We start from the raw sequence: 23,212 nt of genomic DNA on the forward strand, positions 1-23,212 counted from the left end.
AACATTTTAAACACACATTTTTACTAACCAGAGGTCCAAGGAGCCTTTGCTGTGGCATAACTGTCCCAACACCTACAACTGCTCTGTTGGGTCACTACATTATGAATAATGACTTTAAGTCTAAGTATTGTCTAGTGTCCAAATTGCCAAAGACTGTCAAAGTTTTCAACTTGTCAAAGAAGACAGAGTGCCTATTTTTTCTTTGAGTCATCCAAGTCACGGCCTGTTACAACTTGAAAGAGGTCCAGACTTCTACCAACTGTTCAATTTCATATTCATATTTCGTATGTCAGACTGTGTCCCTGGAATCAGTTCTGTCTTGTTTTTATGCAGATTGGAACATGACTGTGATGTGATGAAAACAAATGAGAGAGTGAGAAAAAGTGAGAGGGGAATAAAACAGAAGACTTACAAACAACATCCTTTCTTGTCCTTTTCTTTCTCATGTAATGCTTTATCCTCCATCATTCCCCCTGGAAACTGTACTGAATGATTTGAGTTTATATTCCTCCAAGCTGCACCCTGCTTTGTCCTTTATCTCATTTTAGTGTGAATAGCTCCATATCCTAATTTGTGTCTTTGCTTTCCCCTCCTTTCTTTTGTAACTTTATCTGCGATTGATTGGACTCTAATGAGACAATCACTTCTATTTATAGCTATGTATCGCCACTGAAGAGCCCAGTGACTGAGGTATTTACCACGGGCTGTTACATCACTTGAGTGAAAGCTTTAGAGAAGGCAGAAGATTTCTCTCTATGTATCTGTGCTCAACGAAGTCTAAACTTGCAACCAACTTATCAGAAACACGGCATGAATTCTTTTAAATTTTTAGTTGGATGGACCATGAAAAATAGGTGCTGAAAGAGTAAAAGGGAGGCTGAGTTTACAGCAAAGTCAAGCAGAAAGACCAAAGATGCTTGGAAAAATTGAGACTTTAATGTGACAGAAAAAGCGATCTCAACATTCAGATTCAGTCTTTCTTTCCAGCACTATATTAATTCCTTCCATGCATCGCTCCGGGGCTGCACCAGTTGCTGTGTCCTCAACTTTTTATCCAGCCTGTTTTATTCCCAGGGGAATGGGAGTGGAGGAAGTAGGCCACGCGCCACATAGCTCACTCTGGAGGCGAAGAGTCTGGATTGGCTCACTCTGAAACACATGGGGGGAGAGGTCGCTCATATATCCTTACTAATTACAGAGGAGAGACAAGCAGAGAGAGAGAGTCAGGCATGATAGCTGCGGGCGATACAGTAGAAGGTACTGACAGGTGTAGGGAGCATAATCTGAAGGTGATTCAAGGACAAGTTAAAGTAATGAGCCTCATGTGTTAACTTGTGTGCTTTTGGGGACAATGAACTACATTACCACTTGAATAGCAGCCAGCTATTATTTTGTTGTTTGCCCTGAAGATATATAAAGACAGCACATCTTCGTCTACTCCTGTTGTACTAAAGAAAAGCCAAAAACACCCACACGATGGGTGCTAACATATTGCACTAGATATGTACTTTGAAGCCAAGACATAACCATCCCCACCCCTGTAATTGAAACACACCTTTAGTTAACTGAAAAAACATCAAAGATCCCTCAAGAAAATACCGTCCACAGCAGAACAGAACCATGTGTTGGTTTCGAGCAGACATTCTCACAGACAGAGTTCAGTGCCTATTTTATAATGCTGAGGTCAGACTAAACAATCGGTTATGATGGTTGCTTTGTCAGGTTAGGTGATTACAGTGTTACCTTGCCAAGCATCACAACCAACTTCTTGCTGCTAGAAGGATGGGAGCATGGGAGAGATTAAACCTGGAAAGAAGACTGTAAACAAACACAGAGTTTACCATACTATACAGTTGTATTGTATGGTTTAATATGGTCTGTCTCACGGGTCAGGAACCTTTTTGGTTCAAAGAGCCATTTTTGGTCGCACCCCCTTCCAGAAACTCTTTGAAGGGCTGCAAAACACATTTGAAGGAAGGAAGGTGACGTAGTCAATTAGCCAAAGTCTTTGTCTATCGACATAACTGATTGGGCAAAGGTATGTGGCCATCCATTGATATGTTTGATCTCACTGATAACTTTCCACTTAGTTGTTATTTTATTCTTACTTGGCATTTTAATCATAATTTTCATTTTGATGGATTTATGTATTTAGAACTACAATAGAAACAACTGTGTACACATTTTTATTTCTATCTATAAGTGCGATTTATCAGCAAGGGATTATTTATTTTCATCCTTAATTATACTAATATAATCATTATCATTATTTCTTTATTCATCAAAACACACTCCTTACATCTGCTGTCAGACAGAGTTAATGCAGGATATTGTAGTAGCCTACTGCTCACCTACAGATGAAACCTCCACTTCATCTCCTCTCTCTGTGCTGCTGTCTGTCTGTCTAGGTTACATACAGCAACGCAGTAGGAAATACAGTTTTGGTCTGATCAATGGACAGCGCCACATTAACGCACGTGACATTTTTAGCACAGACATCAACACTCTTATCTTTTATAGCACAAATGCACACTCGTTCACTGAACCTTACATTCATTAGACGCCAAAAATATTTAGATAATCATCAAATGTATCAGTCTTCTGAATGATGGACTTTACAGCAGCAGATTAGACAGAGTCGGTGCCTGACTAAATTCAATGGGGGGCCATTAAGTCAACGGGGGGTGGGGGGGGGGGGGGATTCTTCTTCATAACTGATTCTATTCTATCTATACATATGTTTGTCAGTTAATAATAGAGCAAGTTTCACTTCAAAACATTGCTAAAATAATATTTCACGCACACAAGGCGCTGCGCCACAGCTAATATGGAAGCAACGTCTCCCTCTCTTTTCCCTTCCTTCTCTCTCGTGCGCACACAGCTATGCTTTGGCGCGCCAGCATTTAAAGTAAACATCAAACATCATTCAACATGTAAATAACCATGAAACCCATGTTGCATGGACTGCAGGTCTGAATGCAATCAGCACACTGGGCATTGCGTCCAGATGTTCAGGATATTTTGATAACGTACTGTATTGTCCAGTTTTCTTCGCGAGTGCATCCTCAACACTGCAGGTATTAAGAATGCACTCGCGCTGGCAGCAAAGGTTGTGTCCCACACCTTACTGACTGCACCACAGGCCTGTACAGTGGGTGCAGTGGTGTTGGGGGGCACAGTGGGTCATCAGGGGGGGCATGGCCCACGAATGCCCCCCATGACACCGACACCAAGTAGACAATGACAATAAAACGTGAGCTTGCCTGTTTTGTTTTGCTCAAACAGCCCTCTATTGATCCCTTGGCCTCCATTATCTCTTTCTTCACCAGACTGATGCTGTTAAGTGTGAACTTGTCTTAGCTTTTCATGCTACTTTTAATGTGATTACCGTTCATATTCTCCGCTGACACTACGTTAGTCCAACGGACACACCAGCTTAGTATGAAAGGTATCGTTGTTTCCACATCCCGACCTTCCCTGGCTGCTAAACCAGATTTCAGAAATTCAAAACTTAACTCGTATGATGAGCTTAAAACTCTTGCTTCAGGTGTCATTTGTGACAAGTCCGCATCCAGACTTTTGTTCCCAAGACAGGAAAGCGCCAGTATGCGCTGCGCCATAGAGGTGTAATATGACACATATTTAAGTTAATAAAATAGGCCTATTTGTAAAAGTGAAGTTAAAATAAAAGAGATACACGTTTAATGGATAAAATACAAAAACTATCTGAATATAGTACTACAAAAAATATTTGTTTTATGTTTAGAAAAAAAAAAAAGTTTCCTTTATTTCACATATGGCACAGCTGCCAAGAACCACTTGGGAGGGGCAAAAGAGCCGCATGCGGCTCTGGAGCTGCAGGTTCCCGACCCCTGGTCTATCTGAACAGCATGATAAATGATATGCTAGTTTGATGCTAATGCTTAAAGCAGTTTCTTTTATGACATGATGGCATGCTCAGCTCCAGAGTGAACTCCCCACAGAAGCCACAATGGTTGCTAACTATTAAAGGAGCCAGCTGGTGAAACAAACTTGTGCTGAAGCAGATTGAGAAAAGAGCAAAAACATCTTGTACTTCAAGAAATCTTTCTGTGTAACTCCTTGGTATTCTTTGCTTTTCTTTTGATAAAGAAATGTGGTCCAGTTCTGATAAAACCTGCCTTTTCACTGTAGCTACATCTGGGCTGATCACTTCTACTAAATCCCACGTGTTGCTACTTCCTAATTCTCCTCAAATGACGCTGAATAGTCTGTGTGTTCTTAGACCTGCATCTGCCTGATGGTAGACATGGACCCCAGCCTTCTGGTTGAGAGATGTCTATCACCTGAGCTGCAGTGCCCATTTGGTTTGTTTATGTTTCTTACTTGTGCTTGTAGCTTACTCTGTGCTTTTGTTGGTCAGCCTCGCTGACATGAAGGAAAGCATCATTAAATGCAGAAAAAAGCCAGTCATGCCAGACCTTCTGCCCTGAGTTCTTGGGGTAACCCATAACAGACAACTGATTTCTCTGGGCCGACTGATCCCAGGTCCTAAAACTTTACATTTCTGGATCTGGCTGTTATTATTCTTAAAACCTGTAGCTTGACTTTAGCATTAGTTTTCATTATGTTTCCCTTGCCTTTCCTCCTCTGTAGTATCTGATAGCCATATTTGTCAGAAAAGCTGTCAAATGTGATCCTACATCTGCCCTTTTTTTGCTGAAATAAATCATTAAACCAAAACTACTCAGCAAGATGAGCACTTATCAGTCAGTGGACATAAGTTGGCTTGGTAAAATCTATCACCAAAACTGGCAGAATTAAGATTGGACAAAAGTTAATTTAACTCTACAGGTTTGACAAAATGTATCTATTTAAACTCTTAGTTTGTCCCATCTGTTTACATGGAGAAGGCATGGCTTTTGACCTTAACTGCAGCCAATCAGCTGGGGAAGTGGTGGTTAATCCATCCATCTCGATATACAGTCCGTGGTTTTAGCCATATTGTTTGATGATTTCCCTTTTGGGTCAACAAGATTAATGTTTCTTTACTGTTTTAAATTTTTAGAAAAAAATATACAACACATAGGTTTCCAACTAGCACCATGGAGGAGTTGCACACTGTTTCGTGTCTGCTGTACCTGAACTGGGATCCTGCGCTGTATTCCTGTAGGATGGATGATATAATAGGCACTGGATTAATGGCTGTCTGTTCTTAATAAGTATTTCACTAACATCAGCCTGTTTTTTTAACTCCCCTGCTAACGCCCATCAGTGAATCTCATATCTTTCTCTTGTATCTTTTATTCCTGGTCTTTTCCTCCTGCACACTCCCTTCGCTCACTCTTACCAAAAAAACATCGGACTGACTCATCTCAACCTAATGAGTGGTCAGGCCAGGCAGGGAGGAGGAGGGGAGAAAGCAGGGCAGCAGTAAAGGTCTGACTCATGTCTCATATGACTTGAGATTAAGCCTGGGAATGTGGTTATTGCTTTTCTCTGTCACTTACTTCACTTTCTGCTGCTCTCCATGTAGAGCTGACAAGAGGTTCTGTTGATCTCATTTTATAAATCAGTGATCTATTTACCAGTTAAGGCATATTATGTATTTCCTGATTTGGACGTTTCTGGAGAAAACTTTGGTCTACTGTGGATCGGAAATGACTGGATAAAATTTTGATGATGCTTATGGGGAAATGTGGGATGCTACACCCTGAAATAGTCACTAAGTACAGCCAAAAACTCAAAGCAAAAGGAGCTGGTCACAATGGATTTAAACCAAGTCTCCTCAAGAAATGAAAACCTCTTCTTCACATATTAATCTACTCTCTTGTTACAGGCAGCTTTCCTGAGCAACTGAAGTTGGCCAGAGTTATCACCGTATAAAAACACGAGGATATATCAGTCTTTTCTAATTACATGCCAGTCTCTATTCTTCCATGTCTTGAAAAAGAAAGAATAGTGTGAAACAAACTACCCAGATTTTTTGACTGAGCACAATGTTTCATCAGTCAACACCATGGATAAAAAAACCTTGCTGTACTGTGATGACTTTAGTCCAGCTGACAGCTCACATTTTCTTTGAGCAGTAGATTGTAATGAATTTACTCTTGGGCTTTTCATTGACCCATGTAAAGCTTTTGAAACCACAAAAAAACTGGAGTCATTGGTATTCAAGGGTAAACTCCAGAGATTCAAAAATTATTGCAAACACTTAATGATGGTGGATCCTTTTATAAAAAGTTAACAGTTTACAGTTATACAGCACACTGAAGTGTTCTTTTTTATTGTCGAACATTTCAGAGTTTAGTTAAGTGTCATTTTAAGTCCATTCTGAGATAAATGCCCCTCAGTGTTGGACTTACATGACTGTTAATGCATTCATAAGACCAACTCTGTAGGAAGTCAATTGATCGAAGCTCTTCTTTCAAATCTGGAGGCCAGAGTTTTCCCATCATGCTCTTGGGCAGTTGTTTTTCGATGTATTAATATGTTTTTAGATGTGTTACAATGTCACCTGTTTTACAGTGGTCACTGCTGGGATTCCTTTTTCTGTTTCTTTTTGACTCTTGTTTTTGATCTTGACGCACCACGAGTGAAGCTATCAACTGAGTTACCGACTTCCTGCCGTTTGCAAGGGGTGGTCTACAGGGGTGGTTTGCAAATCAACAGGTGTCCAATACAAAGTGTCACTCTTTAGAAATCCTTAAAAGTGTGCTGCAAGTAGTCAATAATAAAAATTGTTTAAACTTCAAATTTACACCTGGAAATAACGCATTGTTTTGGCTTTATTTAAGAAAAAGTACAATTTGTCAGTAATTAATTACATAGATTTTTACACCTTACAGTGTTATGAGGATAACATTTTAATAGTTTAAACTGATCCACTGAGAGAGTAAATTTTAATACTGCAAAGAAGTCTTGAGCTAACACTGATTAGTGTTAAGAAGAGTCCATTTTTTAATATTAAAAACCAAAAAGAGGCAATAATGACAATTATTGTTAAGGTACCAACCCTTAACCTTGCAAAGCAGATGGATACACTTGTTGCTTGTTTCTCACTGGGGAATCTATCTCGCAAAGCTCCTGTCTGAACCGTTTGGGCCCAGTTAGAAAGTGACAGGACAATCAGGGACAAGGGGCAGTACTTTCAGGCGCAACGGAGTCATGACGTAAGTAAGCAGCAACAAGAGGCCAGCGCAATTATGGCGGAAAACGTTAGCGTAGAAGCTGCTTGACAACATTTCCTCTTTTAAAGAAGAGCAGAGAACAGCAGTTAGTAATTTTGATGACGAAAGTGACAAAAATGACAAAAGTCATATGCTGGCATGTCTATAATTGCCATGGTTCGCGTTATTCCTCAGTAGCTGCGCACGCGCACCTCAGTCGCGGCTACGTCACGTGTTTTGTTGCTCTGATTGGCCCGTTAAGATGTGACAGACAGAAAATTCATCCAGTCACACTCCGAGTTTTTTTCAGATCCTCTGCCCTTTCCCAAACGCTTAGTATTGAAGGTTTTCCAGATGGATGTGTAAAAACGCATCCATCTGGCGTGCCAGGTTAACCAACTCTTAAAAAAGAGTCAAAACAACACTCTGTAGTGCAGACCCACATAGACACTGTTAAAGTATTGATTTTAACTCTGACAGTGTTAATTTGTCGATACAGATTTTGCTGTGTATTCTTCTTTTAACGTGATGATTGATTTTTTTCCCCTCTATTTTTCTGCCTTTTCTTAAAAACAATAAAATAAGTTTTGGTAGTTTAAATCTTTCAAGTTTCAGTTTTTCTTGTGGAAGTACTCGTACAGCCATGTTATATGTCATACCTCAAATGTACTTATCTAAACTCCTTGTCTTTATGACCTGCTAAAAAAAGTGGATAAAAACATAAAATATTAAAAGATGTTATTAAACAGCCTGCATACAGGCGCACCCAGTAATGACTCCCTCAAGGACAAGCACTGTACAGAAGCTGATCTATTTAATGTTTATTATACTTATTAAGGAGGCGAGACTTTGTGCTGTTCTGTCATTATATATTTATGTCCAAGTGTGCAGTACAGCCTTGAACTTTTGCTAAACCAAATGAATAACTTGAACTAATGTTCAAAGTGTCTAAGATTTATTTTCCCACCTGAATCCCCATTGTTGTCCTATTTCCACTGTATATTTGTTAAAAGCTGGATTTAACTTGGTCTTTGCTGTTGGAAGAACAGTTTCCAGGAAAAGCATGAAGCTGGCCCAGATGTCAGCTTAGAGAAGCTTTGTATGCGTAGCTGGGCTTGTTCCACCTCTCTCTCTCTTTATTTCTCACACACACTTCCTGAGGTTTTGTATGCATAGCTGTACTCTCTTGTGAACAGAGCTTACTGGTATTAACCCAGTTTCACTTTTCACGCATCAAGGCCCTTTCCTAGGGGAGCAGCCTTGTGGGATAGAGAGAGAAATGGAAGAGGCAGGAAGGATGGAGTGAGGGGCTGAGAATACGTGTATGAATGTCAGGCCCTTTTCATTGCATTTGAAACAAAAAGACAAGTCTTCCAAAGTGGTTTCCAAGGAAACTGTACTGAATGAAACTCTGGTGCAAACTGAAAAAAGGTCGCCATGGGAGGTGATGTCCCTCACTTCCTTGACTGTCATTGTCTGCATAAAGAAATTTCTGTTGTCACAAATGCTTGGGTAAAACATGTAGTGCTGAACATTAGCTTAAGGGCTTGGCGGTCAAGTAGACACTTTGATCAATGGATGCTTTCATTCTAATCTTTCAGACTTTTACATCATTTAAGCTTGATTAAACAGCCATCTTTCATCCGGATGTTTATTTTTGTCCAACTCCAGGTGCAGCTAAGCCAGGAGTGCATGCGGGCCATGATGAGGATGACTTACTGCCCCCACTGCCGCAGCATGGCCTCAGCCAGACCCTGTGCCAACTACTGCAGCAACGTCATGAAGGGCTGTCTGGCAAACCAGGCTGACCTCAACACAGAGTGGAGGCATCTGGCAGGTGGGCAGTGCTCGCACATTCACACATGCATCCAATTCAGCTGTTTTTGCTCTAAAGTTCACTCAGCACGTGGTGTAACTGTGTGCTGAATACATAAAATCACTTTATGGATGTTCTTTTGGTAAAACCTTTCATAATTAACTGTTCCTTCTGTCTTTGTAGACACGATGATGCAGGTGGCAGATCGCTTTGATGGCCCGTCTGGTGTGGAAAGCGTTATTCTCTCTCTTCCAAATCGCATTTCAGAAGCCATGTTTACCATGATGGAGAACATAGAAACCATCAACAGCAAGGTCAGGGCACACATTGGCATGCAGCTGTATACTCCTTATGAGCTCTGTTAAAAAATGCAAACCTGTACCATTCAGCATACCCTTCATTTCACTTGGTGTGGTTATCTTTTTTTTTCTGTCATTACCAAATAACCAAGTATTTGACTTTATCATGGTTCACAGTGGCAATTCCTATGCAGCATTGCATACAACAATATCTGGTTCATGATTATGGGTGAGAATTGCAGGTAGTTCACAACATAATATGATACGCAATACACAGCTTACCATAACAGGGCTGTCATGATAGAACAATTCTGTTTTAATCAATATATTGCAAGATGATACAGTGCTTAAAAAGTATTCACCCTCTTGGATATGTTACACTTTTACTGGTTTTAGAAACCAATCCTGGTCAATATAATTTGGCATTTTTGACAGCCTCTTTGGAAGAAAACTCAGATTAAATCTTGACTGGAGTCCACCTAAAGGCATGTAGGATACTCCATGGTCAAGTGGGAGAAATTTCTTAGATCTGATGAGACCGAATTTATGCCTTTTGGGCATCAGACTAGTTGCCGTGTTTGGCTGTTACCAAACACTGGACATCACCATAAACACTCCATCTCCACTGTGAAGCACGGTGGTGGCAGCATCATGCGTTAGAGAAGCTTCTTGGCAGCTGGCTGTGGAAGGCTTGTAAAGGTAGGGTAAAATGAATGTGTCTGGACAATCTTATTCAATCTGCAAGAGAACTACAGCTTGGGAGAAGATTTATTTTACAACAGGACAATAAGCCAAAGCATACACTGAATGCTACAAAGAAATGGTTTGAAGACAACAATGTAAATGTTCTGGAGAGTGTGAGCCAAAGCCCTGACCTCAGTCCAATAGAGAATTTGTGGCTGAATTGTGAAAGGGCTTCTCCCTGTGCAATCTGTCTGAGCTTAGCAGTTTTGTAAATAAGAATGGAGTAAAATTGCAGTATCCATATGGGCAAGTCTGATTTAGACCTATCCATAGAGACTCAGTGCTGTGATTGCAGCCAAAGGTGCATCTACTAAATATTGACTTGAAGAGAGTAAATATTTTTTGCCAGAACTTATTACAGATATTTCTATTTAATTGACATGACTTTGTAGAGTTCTGTTTTTACATTCAAACAAGAGGGTTTTTTTCCATCAAAAAGCCAAATTATATTGGCCATGATTGATTTATAACATCAGTGAAAGGGTAAAAAATCCAAGGGGGTGGATACTTTTAGAGACACTTTAATTTTTTTGATTGCTACTTTATCATCAACATTTCGTAGTTCTTTATTTTTCTCCTTATTGCTGTTATTGCATTATTTTGTCTCATTTAACTCCTACATTATAATTCAAACTAGGAACTTGTAAAATTAGCACAACTTTCAGCTCATTAAGGAGTTTGTTGCTAAGTCTTTTCATCTTTTCATTCTTATCATGTATTATTTCAGTTATTTCAGTAGTTTTTTGTGCAAAATTTGGCCAATTGAATGAATGGAAAGAAATGTTCAGAGTATTCACTTTTCACACTTTTTCAGTGTCATTCAGACCCTGTTAACCCTTTCAACCACTCACTGAGAAACTTCTTTCAACCTTAAAATATTCCCAACATTTTAGGCTTTTCTGAGTACCATTTAACGTTTTCATATCATTCAGATTTTTTCACAGTGACAGTGACAGCCCTTGAGGTTATTTTACATTTATTTCAGTGGCACAGAACCTTTCAGACTGACAGCAGGACAAAACATCCCCAGAGTGAAGAGGCTTTTGTGAATATCCTGGTCAAGTTCCAAACAAATTATAGTAGGGCTATAAAAATTTGAAGGTTGCGCCTCATGTACACGGCCTACTGACCTACTGCTTTTTTCATGCACATCTCTCTCCTACGTATCCACTTTCTACTCTCTGATTAATGAGATGAAAATCCCTTAAAACATCATTTAATAAATGCAAATTTTTTTCTTTATGAAAAAACAAGGAGTATATCATTCAAAAAGATCTTCTGGTTGAGAAAGCGGTTGTCAAAAAACTGGGATCATTCAAAACAATGAGTATTGTACTTGAATTTTAGTCAGATCAATGTAAATTGTCCACATTTGTGATTATTTTGATGGTATTGTGGATTAGTCTTACATCCTTTTAGTAGCAGCTATACATCTATTGGCAATTCCATGGCTGCTTGACAGCCCACACTGACACATTTACTGTCTTTTTAACGTTAAAAGAATGCATATATTTTTTCCTTCTTGAGGAAAGTCAATCAAAGTTCAATTAGGAATCATATATCTCCAAAACTTTTTTTAAACTCTGTGCTAATGTAGCCACTCAACTGTCAGTCAAATGAGTTCAAAGCACTCCCACATAGTCCCACTGAAACAGATTAGCTGGCTGTTGCTTATTAATCATGAATATTTTATGTTATAGACAAAAACTAAATTGAAATCAACTTTTCCAGGGGCTTCAAAATATTAATATTATCTTGTGAAGCAAAAGAAAAGCGGTAAACTTTTGCCGTCTTGATCAGCACCCTAAGTCTTAACATTTGTTTGTACATTTAACACTTTCTACATTACAAGAAAATGTTTTCAGATCAACACACCTGGTTTAAAATAAAAGGCTGTGAGTCATGAGAGAACCTGCAAGCCAGGCATTTACTTCACTTTTAATAGCATTTGAGGCACAGTTTTATTGGATCCTTAATGTTGTTTGGTTAAGGTGTAATGCAGTGCAGACGGTAAAAGAAAAGACAAGGCTCCTTCTGTGTTGGTGTGCAGTTAAAGAGCCCGGCTGGCTGAGGTGAACCGTAGCCTGGCAGTCTGCCTCTAACCTGCTTCAGACGGTGATCACATACAACCACTGATCTTCATCTGCAGAGTAAAGAGCTGTGTAGAAGTTTGTGATGTCTGTGCTATAATGCCCCAGTATACAGAGTAAAGGAGGGATTATCTCCTATTTACATAATCTGTAAACATCAAACCATATGTTGTGTTATATAATTTCACCCACTAAGACTTACCAAACAGAACAAGAAACTGCAGGATGCATCATTAAACATGCTTCAGGGCTGTATAGCACCCTGTGCTGAAAACAAGACTCAACATGTTTTTTGTGTGCATTATTCAGTCTGCCGCGAACCAGACAACGCAGCCAAGTTCTGCCGAGTGGAAGCTTAAGACAGGATTATTTTATAGTTATAAGTAAAGGTTCAAAGGCTCGAGCCTCCTCTAAGCAGGCCAGATTGGATGACAGATTGACTGCAGTCTAACCATATTCCCCGGACTCCATTTATACAACGTAAGCCTCATAGGGACAAGGCGTGCTTTCTGAACTGTGGATCATTCTGCTGCAGCAACGCAGTGATTGACTCTCAGGGTCAAACAGTTCAACTTGTCACTGTTGGTTTCAAAAGGTAGAGATTTGTGTGCAGTAATGTGCTTAAAGCTTCTCTGCATACTACAGACTCAAAGTTTGTCCAACAAATGCAGAGTGTTTTTGTTGATGCAGTTTGAAAATTAGCTTTTGAGATTTTATTCATAAAGCTAGGTCAAACGTTCGATTTCAGTGTTCATAATTACAGTTATAAAGAGCATGTTTAAAAATGAATACTAACTTGTTTTTATTATATTTTTCACAGCCTGAATAACTCTGCAGCATTTTCTACCTTAACCAGATGGTATTTTTTGCAAATACAACCTCTAGATGATAATATTTAATGTTGGAAGTTTTGAAAGTCATGGTGAATTAAATTTAAAAAATGGATCTAATTTCATTTAAACATAAGACTAGGAATAATAGAACTAGAGAAAAGTACAGGCTTTTTTGCAATTGTCAATTAATTCATATATAGTCTGAAAATAATACCTATAGAATCTGATCATATGTTTGCCTATAAAAAGTATTCACCCCTTGGATGTTTTACCCTTTTATTGATTGTTGTTTGCAGAGTCTTTCTCATCTCAGCTGCTGAAGTTTGTGATTCTTCAGAGTAGTCATTAGTGTCTTGGTGGCCTTTCTTGTTAGTGTCTTCTTGCGCGGTCACTCAGTTTTTGAGGACGGCCTGATCTAGGCAGATTTACACATGTGCTATATTCCTTCCATTTCTTCATGATGGATTTACCTGAACTCCGGTAGCCAAGAATACTGATTAACCAGTGACTGGAACTTCCAGACAAAGGTATCTTTATACTAAAATATTTTTAGACACATTCACTGAACTCAGGTGATCCCCATTTCACTAATTGTGAGACTACTAGCAACAGCTGGCTGGACCTCTGTTGAGTGAGGTCAGTCACTTTAAAGGGAGTGAATGTTTATACACTCACTTATTTTACATTTCTTATCTTTGTTTAATTGACATTACTTGGTAGAAATCTGTTTTTACTTTGACATTAAAGAATTATTTACTTTGACTATGATCGATATATAAAATCAATTAGAGGGTAACATCCATGGGGTAAATATTTTTTTGTAGGCATTGCTCTACATCTCTTTTGATCCTTACAGTGTTTGGAAAGCTGATCAGAATCTAAAGATTTTAGAACAGATTTTTTTCCTTTTCTTAACCTTTCTTCCTCTCTACATTCTGTTTCATGTATGTTTTTGTCTTCCGCAGTTGTTCCAGGCATGTGGCAACCTCAGACTTGGAGGAACTGGCAGCTCAGGAGCAGATGAAATCTTGAAGAGAGGAAAGGTCACAGTGGAGGATAGGCTGGCATCCAGCTTCAGCAAAATGGACAAACTGGTTTGTATTCACCCCAAATGAATCGATGTCCTTGTTATTGCTCTCTGATGATCTAATAAGTGATGCTTTATGATGCAGGAACCATTGCTCAACATGGGTAATTAAACCTCTTTTGCTGTTCATTTCACCTTTACATAGGCCTCTATGGGCTGATTGGATGTGAATGAATGCTTGGATGGATGAACGGGTCAGATGAATGAGCCCTGTGGTTTGTTATTGAAGAAGCAGGATCTTTGACTAGACTGTTTGATGTTACGCAAAGCAGAAAAGCTCATGAATCTGCTGTTTTCAATCTTTCCCTCAGGTGTCTGATGTGACTATAAGATTGAGAGACATGCAGCCATACTGGATTTCCCTGCCGAGCGTCCTCTGCAGCGACAGAGTGGCCACAGGGACAGGGGCCGAGGAAAAGTGCTGGAATGGCATGAGCCGTGCAAGGTAACAAATGTCCTCCTACATGGCGATGTCTCATAACATCTAAATCAAAAAGTTGTCATCTGATATGTTGAAGTAAAAGTCTTTTGAAGGTACAATACAACAGGGACGGGACAAGATGAAATATTTTTCTATTATGAATGAAGAATCATACTATCGAAGCTTCATATTTGAGTCCCTAAGTTGTGAAATTTCACAGAATCTTTCTTGATCAGAAGCTCGTGGCTGCAGTTGTTTGCAAAATTCTCTGAGACATTGCTCTGCTTATTACTGACTTCCAAGATGTGGAAGCTAGTGGCACTTTATCTCTAGTGAGGTGCTGTTAAACCACTGCAGCAGAGGAGGTGACCTAATTAAAGGAGCTCCAGCTGAATATTTAAGAGAGAAGAAACTTGCTTGGTGTACCTGTTTGATTCATTTGTTCATTTTAGCAAGTTTGAAGCTCCCGTGACAAGTCTTCATCAGGCTTTGAACAAGATCGAAATTCAGTCTGATACCTGTAAATGCCCTACAAAGGCAAACAGCACCATCAATGAGAAGAGTGATTATTTTTTTCATCTCATTTTGATGCCTAAACTGCTGCCACAGGGTCAGAATCAGTTTAAGTGGTTAAGTCATAAGTCAGGAATACAAGTTAAAAAAGGTTTGAACTTTTTTCCTGTGTGACGATTTCCGTTAAGTTCAGCAAAGTACAGCGACTTTGCAGCTTCATTGCTCTTTAAGCATCATCTGTTTTCATCATATGGAGTTTGCACATCTATTAGCTGTAGCACGGTAGCACGGTAGTTGAGTTGATTATTGTTAAAAAGGTTCAAAAGTGCAGCAGGAAGTTTTGTTAAAACATGCCAGTTGCACATATACAGGATAAACCCAGTAAAAGGATGAGAGACGCATTTATCCACAGGGGGCGCCAAAATCAAAGCAAAACTAAAGAGTTTTAATCTCTCCAGTCCCTGCATGTCCACACGAGGATTTTACATCTTGCCTTTCCTAGTAATAGTGTCTGCTATTAGAAATTTGAATATAATTGTCCAGGACGTCCATTGAAGTTTAAGTAATTTTCTCTAGATGCTGGAGGAGTCTGCTATTACGTTTTCAAGCATCTTCATGGAAATTTCAGGGAATTTGTTTGGATGTTTGGGGGAATTTCCCTAACTTCCATGGAATTATGGAGCATATGTAAATTTGGGGGGAATCTGCTAATAAATCTGAGGTTGGGTTGTAAATATTGTAACTGTGAGATAAAGATTATAAAGAATTAATCTTATGCTTTACATCCAACTGCTACCTTCTGCTAAGAAGTTCAGGGTTTTATTTATTCTTATTTATAGTCTATAAAGCTATTTAATTGCAGCAAATAAAGCAAGAATAGGATTTCTCTTGCATTTTTGCACTTGTACTCTGAGAATTCAAGAGTATTTATCTTCTGGTTTTTAGGCATTATTATTTAATGATACTCAATGTCTTATTTCAAAGTGTTTTCCCTGTGTAATATAAATTATATGTTGCTAATTGTTGTCTATAGCCACAGCAAAGAAGATTCCAAGACAAATTTCTCAATTTGTCGGACAATAGAGTTTATCATGTCTATCATCTGATTTGGGTGAATTTTTTCAGGATTTTACACTGAAATCAAGAGGATTTTTTAAAATTTGAATGTTTAGGCTTTTAAGTAATTTTTCTCAGAAACATTTGGGGAATATTTAAAGACCTTTTGGATTACTTTTTATTTGATATCTATAGGTCACATACTCTGCAACATACACTTTCTCAGGTTTTTCCAGCAAAAATATGTGCCCCTGGCCTGTCAGCAATCCCTCCAAGAATCAGAGAATTCCATCCCTCCTTCTGTCTTTCTCTACCTTTAAGAAAATGTGTGCTCAAACAAGCTGTTCTCAGATTTTACCCCCATAAAGTGATGTGGAGAGTTAGCACAGCCCCCAGTTTGAGTTTGCCCTCCCCGCTTGGAAAAAAGTTCTGCCCTCCTCTCCTAAGAGCCACATCCATTTCTTGAGAGGGGCAGAGTCAGAGAGCTCATTAACATTTAAGGCAACAGACACAGAAACACAGAAGCTTGTTCTGAGCAGGGCTGAAACAGAGGGGTTTTTAGACATTCAAAAATCCAATAATGGAGTGTTTCTTCAGCAACAAACTTCACAGCAGGTTTTGGGGACCTCTGAGACCAATATAAACTTGTCTTAAAGGGGTAAAATATGTGACCTTTAAAAAAAATGCTAAGGAATTTTCACTGAAATTTAAAGTGATTTCTTTAAAACTTTGAAATTTGTGTGGATTTTGGAAAGGAAATTTTATAAAAAATTCTGAATTTTTAGTGGAGATTTTGTTGATGCTTGGCCTTAACAAGTCACTGTGGTCTATAATCAAAATGACTCCACCATCCCTCCCTCAATGCCTGACACCATTTCTTACTGACTGAAGATCCCCAACAACTGCCAAAAGATCTGCTCTAAAACCTTTTCAGTGCTGTATTTTCTTCAGAAACAGGACATTCTGGAGATTTGTGGACATTATTGTAGGTCAAAACTAATTCCTGTTTGAAGACAATGTTGAGCTTTTGAACTTAGCAGGTCCTATTCGTCCCAAAAAAGTGGGAGGAACTAAAATGCATTATGAACAAATGCTCAGGTCTCAGGAGGTTAAAGTAAACATACTGGAGTTTTAACTTTTTAGTATGACTGTTCAATCAGAATAGTTAAAGTAAAAAAAAAAACAGTTTTAATCAACCACATTTTGTTTCAATGTTGTAAAATCTTAATTTTTTTGTCTTTCTTTATTTTTCAAAAACACTGATTCTTAAGATGCTTGGAATTTTTCTGGAAATAACATGTTTTTTCTGTCATCTCTGAAGCACATTCAGCTGCACTTACCTGCAAGACAAATGCAGACCAGATGCATTTTTCTTACATTCTTAACCCTGTAAAACTAGATTGTTCAAAGCCTTAAAGCACTTAAAGCTGCATTGCCCCCAATTGGCCTGGTTTAGCTTGTTTGATACAGTGTACAATTATTTGCATTTCCACTGTTCAAGGTTGGTAAAAGTATCAAAGTAATTGATCCATACCATGCAGCTTTTTTGCCCCCCCCCCCCCATCTGCTGAGGTACCAAGTGTACCTATCAGACCTTGAAGAGAGGAGCGAGTGGCCCACTGGTTGGTCAGAAGACTCTTCTCATCCTGTGAGACAGCAGTGATAATAGACAAAACAAAATGCACCATGCTTTGAAATGAGCTGAGCAGCTTTCCCAAGCATTTTTCATAAGCACGGTTGTAAAGGAAACTTGACCTAACATTAAGCAAATAAACCCTATGGGGTACTGGTATGACTGAAATGACAGCTCAGTTCAGTTATGAGCTGTAGTGATGTATCATTTGCCTATGAGCCAATTTGAAAAGGGAGCCTTTTAATATGAGTAAGAGCTGGCTCCCATATCAGAGCTGCTTCCTTTTTTCCACCTTTTGTGTAGTTTAGTAGACATAAAAAGCATAATTGGTACCAATTGAACTATCATCTGGGAGCCAAAAGAGCCAAATGATCTGGATTTCTAAAATCTTCTGAAATGTCCATCACTGTGTGCGAGGATGGGTGCAAGTTGGCTGTGAAGACACAAGATCAGAGTTTACTGTACCAAACTGTGTCAAACTGTACTGAACTAAACCAGTCGGCTTGGTGGGGAAACACCCTAATTAACTGTTAAGAGATGAAAGGGGTTTAAGAAGTGTTGATGTGTGGCAGGTACCTTCCAGAGGTGATAGGAGATGGCCTCGCCAGTCAGATCAACAACCCTGAGGTGGAGATCGACATCACCAAACCAGACATGACAATACGGCAGCAGATAATGCAGCTGAAGATCATGACGCACCGCCTGAAGAACGCTCTCAACGGCCAAGACGTGGACTTTCAGGACACCAGTAAGTTCACTTTTACTTTTTATCATCACCCAAAAGTTTTGCTGTGAACCGTCACAAGAAAAAAAGTGTTCTCTGAGGACTCAGCAGTGATGAAAACCTGTTAAGAAGTTCCAGATTAAAAGAAATAAACAACTGTGTTCTTCTGAGGAGGCAGCACATTTCTCTCTCAGTTTGTGCATCTCTGGCAAAATGGTTTGTAAGTTTGAATTAAGATGAAGGTAGAAAAATGGTTTGCCTACATCAAAGTGCCTTACAATTAATTGAGTTCAGATTTTATAATGTGAGAAACAGGTTGATGCTGTGGATGAAGATGTCTTCCTCTTGGGCTTGTGCCTGCACAGCCAAGCTCATAATTTGTTTTAAGGCAAATGCACTCAGCAAACTAAATTTAATACGTTTGAATATGTGGTAGCAGTCTTAATATGTTAATTCTTTAACTCTTTATAGGGCAAGGAACCACATATTGTCACTTAGGTCACCCTCCTACCTGGCCCCCTCCAAACTCCCTCTGACAGAGTGGAACCAAATGATTATTCTCAGCCAATCAGTGGCGATCAGTCAATGTCAAAGAAAGTGACATCACACCATCTGACCAATCAGCAGTTGCCTAGGGTGTCTCAAAATTCCTGTTTCCTCCAGAACTTGAAAAATGCAGTTTTGCATCTCTTTGGGTCCCAAACAAACAGCCCCAACTTTATAATTAATCATGAGAAGATGATGAAACTCACACATTATAAAGATGAATAGCAGTACTAAATGCCATGATGGATTTTGTTTGTTTAGGACTTCTAGCAATAACTGAAATTTTGGTGTAAAAACTGTAAGAACCATATTTGGACATAAGCCTGTTTAGGAGTTGTAAATATTGTTTTTATTAAGACATATGGCAACTCATCTAGCAAGGCATACTAAGGGTATTTTCTTGACAAATAACTTCATATAAAGTAGGATAATGTAGCAGTACTCTATAGTGTTGTTGGATGTTGGATCCAGTTGTAAATTTGACTACTTTGTAGAGAGTTTTATTTTACTTAAATGGAATGAATTCATTCTTATTTATATCGCCAGCCCTGTAACTGTTCAATATTGTTCAATATTTGTGGTTATTAAAGGTGACCTGTTGGAATTTTAAGATAAAAGTGCTGGTACCTGTATTACAGTATTCTGAAACCAGTCATGTCTTGCCCCTAAAAGAGGCCAGAATCTAAAGACAACCTCACTGTGTCATGTAAAATGAATATTTGTATTTAAGTGACTTTTTAATGTGACAGTAATAAAACTAAATGTGTTTATTTTGCATTAGAAGCATCTTAATATACTTACACTTTTTATTTGTTTTTTAACCATAAACAGGCAAGAAATTAAATATGGTCACATAAACAGTATGGTTAAGGCTGCCCTTAAAGAGGGAAGCTTTCTGGGGCCCAGCCAAATTGGGGGCCCATTGAGGTCAGGAATATCACGGTCCATTGTAAAGTTAATCCTATCAAAGAAACAAAAAATGAATTTCATGTATTTATGCTGGGGTAAAAAAGCCATTTTCAACATGTAATGAATTACCTTTTTTGGTAATGTTTACAATGTAAATAGACGCATTGACTGAACCATTTGCAAAGTAATGTCAGACTTTAGTCAAGTGGCAAAACTGGGTTATAAGACATAACATGTTAAATATGCAACAGATGTGGCAAAAATGGGCAGAATCAGTTTTAATAAAGGGGTTAAAAAGTGGCAAAAATAAGTAATTTGAATATCAGAATCCAATAATAGCTTCAAACACTTTTCAGTTCCAAAATGAAGTAACTTTTAGCCAGGGCGCTAGCACCAATGCTATTGATCACTACTGACCAGCACATGCATAGATGCTAACAATATATTACTACTCGGGAGGGTCAATTTTCTGGGTTTTTCAGGGGCCCAGCCACTTCTGTGGTCGCCCTTTAAAGGGTTGAAAATAAATGCTAAACTATTTGTAATTTTCACACATATCCTATCATTTGTTTCATCTTCTTCCCAGGTGATGATGTCAGCGGTTCAGGAAGCGGCTCCTGTGCTGACGAGATGTGCTCCCGAGGCCCACGCATCATCACCCCAGCCACCGAACGGCCCATTCTCTACCCACTCCCCCCTGAAAACAAGAGGGTGAAAGGCTCTGCAACTCAGAACCTCCCTTGCGTCTCTATTTACCTGCTTCCACTGCTCACATTGCTGCTGCGGCGATAATTGACCGGGGATTCTACCAACTGGGACTGAGTTTGGGACACTTTGAGGGGGGGTTGGGGAGAGTCTGAAAAGGGGGGGAGGAATGAGAAGCCGGGGGTTTAGTTACTTTGCCAAAATGAAAATAAGTAAAAGGAAACAACAACAACAACAAAAAATCACGTGGATGGATTTCCTTTTGATTTTTTTTAAAACAAAACAGAGTGTTCATAAATGTTTCAGTTTGCTCTTTTCTTTTGTTTCTTGCTATATTATGACACTAGAGCTGGTCTTTTTGCATCTTCTTATGTTGTTTTTTTCCTGGTGTTTGGGTTATCTGAGATTATATCTGTACCTAAGACATGTGTAAGACTATGTGTAACAGTATGTTGGTGTTGACACCACAGGGAGAGGGAGAATGGGGCTTTGCAGTGGTGCTTAGGTTCATGTATTTGTTATTTCACTCCTTTAAAACAGCACTTGTGTTGCATAGAATTATTTATTTATTAATAGCTAACAATGAACCCAGTATAGAAACTTCACAAAGCAAAAGCTTATAGGGAGGATAATCTGACAACACCAGACCTCCTAGTATCATCCCACTTACACACGTTCTCACAATGAGGATGAGAGCCCAGCGCATCAGCACTTTTTCAGCTGTAATAATAACCTTAACCACATTCACACTGATATCTAATGTAGGAGTTACATGACCCGTCCGCTGCTCCATTCATCCATCCACTCATCCCTACATCACCCCCCTGCTGAGGCAGATCTCCCTCCTCCTCCTGCACACCCCGCTGGCAGCATAGGATCAACTCAAGAGTCTGGTGTTAGCAAAACACACGTAAGGTTGGAGCCGGGTCTCAGATGACAGCAGCTTCCCACTATAGAGCTCGCTGCATGTGGTGTTGGGTTAGGATTTTTTGTGTAGCGTGTAGCAGAACAGAAACATACACTGAGGCAGAAACTCTACCGTCATGTAGCGCTTTCATTTTATTTTCACAAAATATAACAGGCATCATTCTCCGTGCTCCCTGCAAAGGCCCAGTGCTCCTGTGATTAGCATCATAATTGCAACTAAGAGCGGTTTAATTTTTGTCTAATTGCAGCAATGATCCATATCACGGTTAAAACCCACACCATGCACGTCTTTGAATTGTACTTCTATTTCTATGTCGGACACAAAAGTGTACATATTTTTGTTTTCTAGAGGAAAATAGCAAATTTTATAACAGCCAGATCATTGTATGCTTTAACTCTTCTTTCATTCGTCATCTGTTACCGTGTACCCATATCTGCCTTCCATTTTCTGCAACTTTTTCTACATCAGTGCCTCTTCCTTCCCTCCTTCTCTTCCCACTCCCTACACCTTTCTCTCTGCCGCTCATCAGTTATAACGACCTTTAAAGCGTTCCTCCTGCTTCTACATGATGGCGAGGCAATATGACAGTGACACAGTACTTCATTACGTGTCAACCATACTGGGGTTAATGTTTGCAAGGAGGCTTTTTCCTGATGAGAAGCTGGCTGCGGAGGAAAAATGCACGCTAGGTTTTTTCTTTTTTTAATACAAAGAAATGTCAAACACTTCCGTTGAGGATGCAGGATGATGGGACAAAGCTTTGCGTATGTGTTTCTGTATGTGTATGAATGCAAGTAGACAACAAGGGACAGACAGTAGTGTTGTTTGGAGGGCACGGAAATGAAACTTACTGAAATACAGTTTAACATCAAATGCTTTCCAACCCAAAGTGACAGATTAGCAAAACTGGGATTTTTAACCTAGTCCTGTTATAACTCCCAATCTGTGTTGTATGTGACAGAGAAATTGAGCAAGAATGGACAGGCTTTTTGGAGAACATCATGCCTTTAGTTGCACCTGAGGACAATCCACAAAATTTCACCTTATAACAGTTTGAGAAGCACATCTGGTAGAAATTACAGCTCTGAAGATGGGTGAAGTTATTGTCAAATGTGTTACTCAACAGATTTTTAAAACGCTTTATTAATGAATGCTGTATGTGTGTCTATGTGCCTGTGTGCGTCTTCCTGTTTAGTCCCTGGTAACAAAATCTGCCTGTGACTGCCTTTGACACTTTGTCTAGAGTTGGGGTCAACTTAGAGATAAAAAAAGACACATAATGACATTAGGTGTTCCAGTTTTGAGCAAAGAATAAGCAACAATGCTAGTAGGCCATCTTTTTCTGACCTGCTTGTAAAATCTGAATGTGAAAGTGTGCATCATGCCATGTAAAGGACGAGACGTGACTCCAGCTGTGACGGTGACATTCCAATTCAAAGACGACTCACAACTCACAACTTCGGTTTCAATGACTGCCTCACAATGTCATCGGCTGAAATTTGCACAACCCCCCCCACTATCCCCACCCCAAACCCTGTCTCCCCTTTTCTCTCTCTCATCCTTCACCTTTTAATCTCACTAATTTGTTGCTCAAAGTCCCCCCTCCCTCCCCATCCTCCCTCCCCCTCCCTTTTTTATAAAACCTGCACTTTTATGAGGCCAATAAATGGCATTGTCTGCACAAAGACATCAACAAGATGGTCGATCGATAATGCGAGTCAACACCTTCCAGAAACGACTATTGATTGGAGATGTGTGTA

General features: G+C 39.3%; 1 protein-coding gene across 3 annotated transcripts in view; it reads left to right on the forward strand.

Moving 5' to 3' along the window:
- gpc1b (glypican 1b) overlaps positions 1-20,664 on the forward strand; it is a 130,215-nt gene extending 109,551 nt beyond the window's left edge. For all 3 annotated transcript variants that reach the window (XM_041802774.1, XM_041802772.1, XM_041802773.1), the window contains 6 exons: positions 8,820-8,985; positions 9,148-9,278; positions 13,896-14,024; positions 14,329-14,462; positions 18,213-18,388; positions 20,406-20,664. In XM_041802774.1, coding sequence (XP_041658708.1) covers positions 8,820-8,985; positions 9,148-9,278; positions 13,896-14,024; positions 14,329-14,462; positions 18,213-18,388; positions 20,406-20,611 — 942 coding nt within the window. In that variant the 3' untranslated portion in view covers positions 20,612-20,664. The remainder of the gene's footprint in view (positions 1-8,819; positions 8,986-9,147; positions 9,279-13,895; positions 14,025-14,328; positions 14,463-18,212; positions 18,389-20,405) is intronic.
- The last annotated feature ends 2,548 nt before the right edge of the window (positions 20,665-23,212 follow it).

The sequence above is a fragment of the Cheilinus undulatus genome, linkage group 13, assembly GCF_018320785.1.
Source record: "Cheilinus undulatus linkage group 13, ASM1832078v1, whole genome shotgun sequence".
NCBI classification, from domain to species: Eukaryota; Metazoa; Chordata; class Actinopteri; order Labriformes; family Labridae; genus Cheilinus; species Cheilinus undulatus.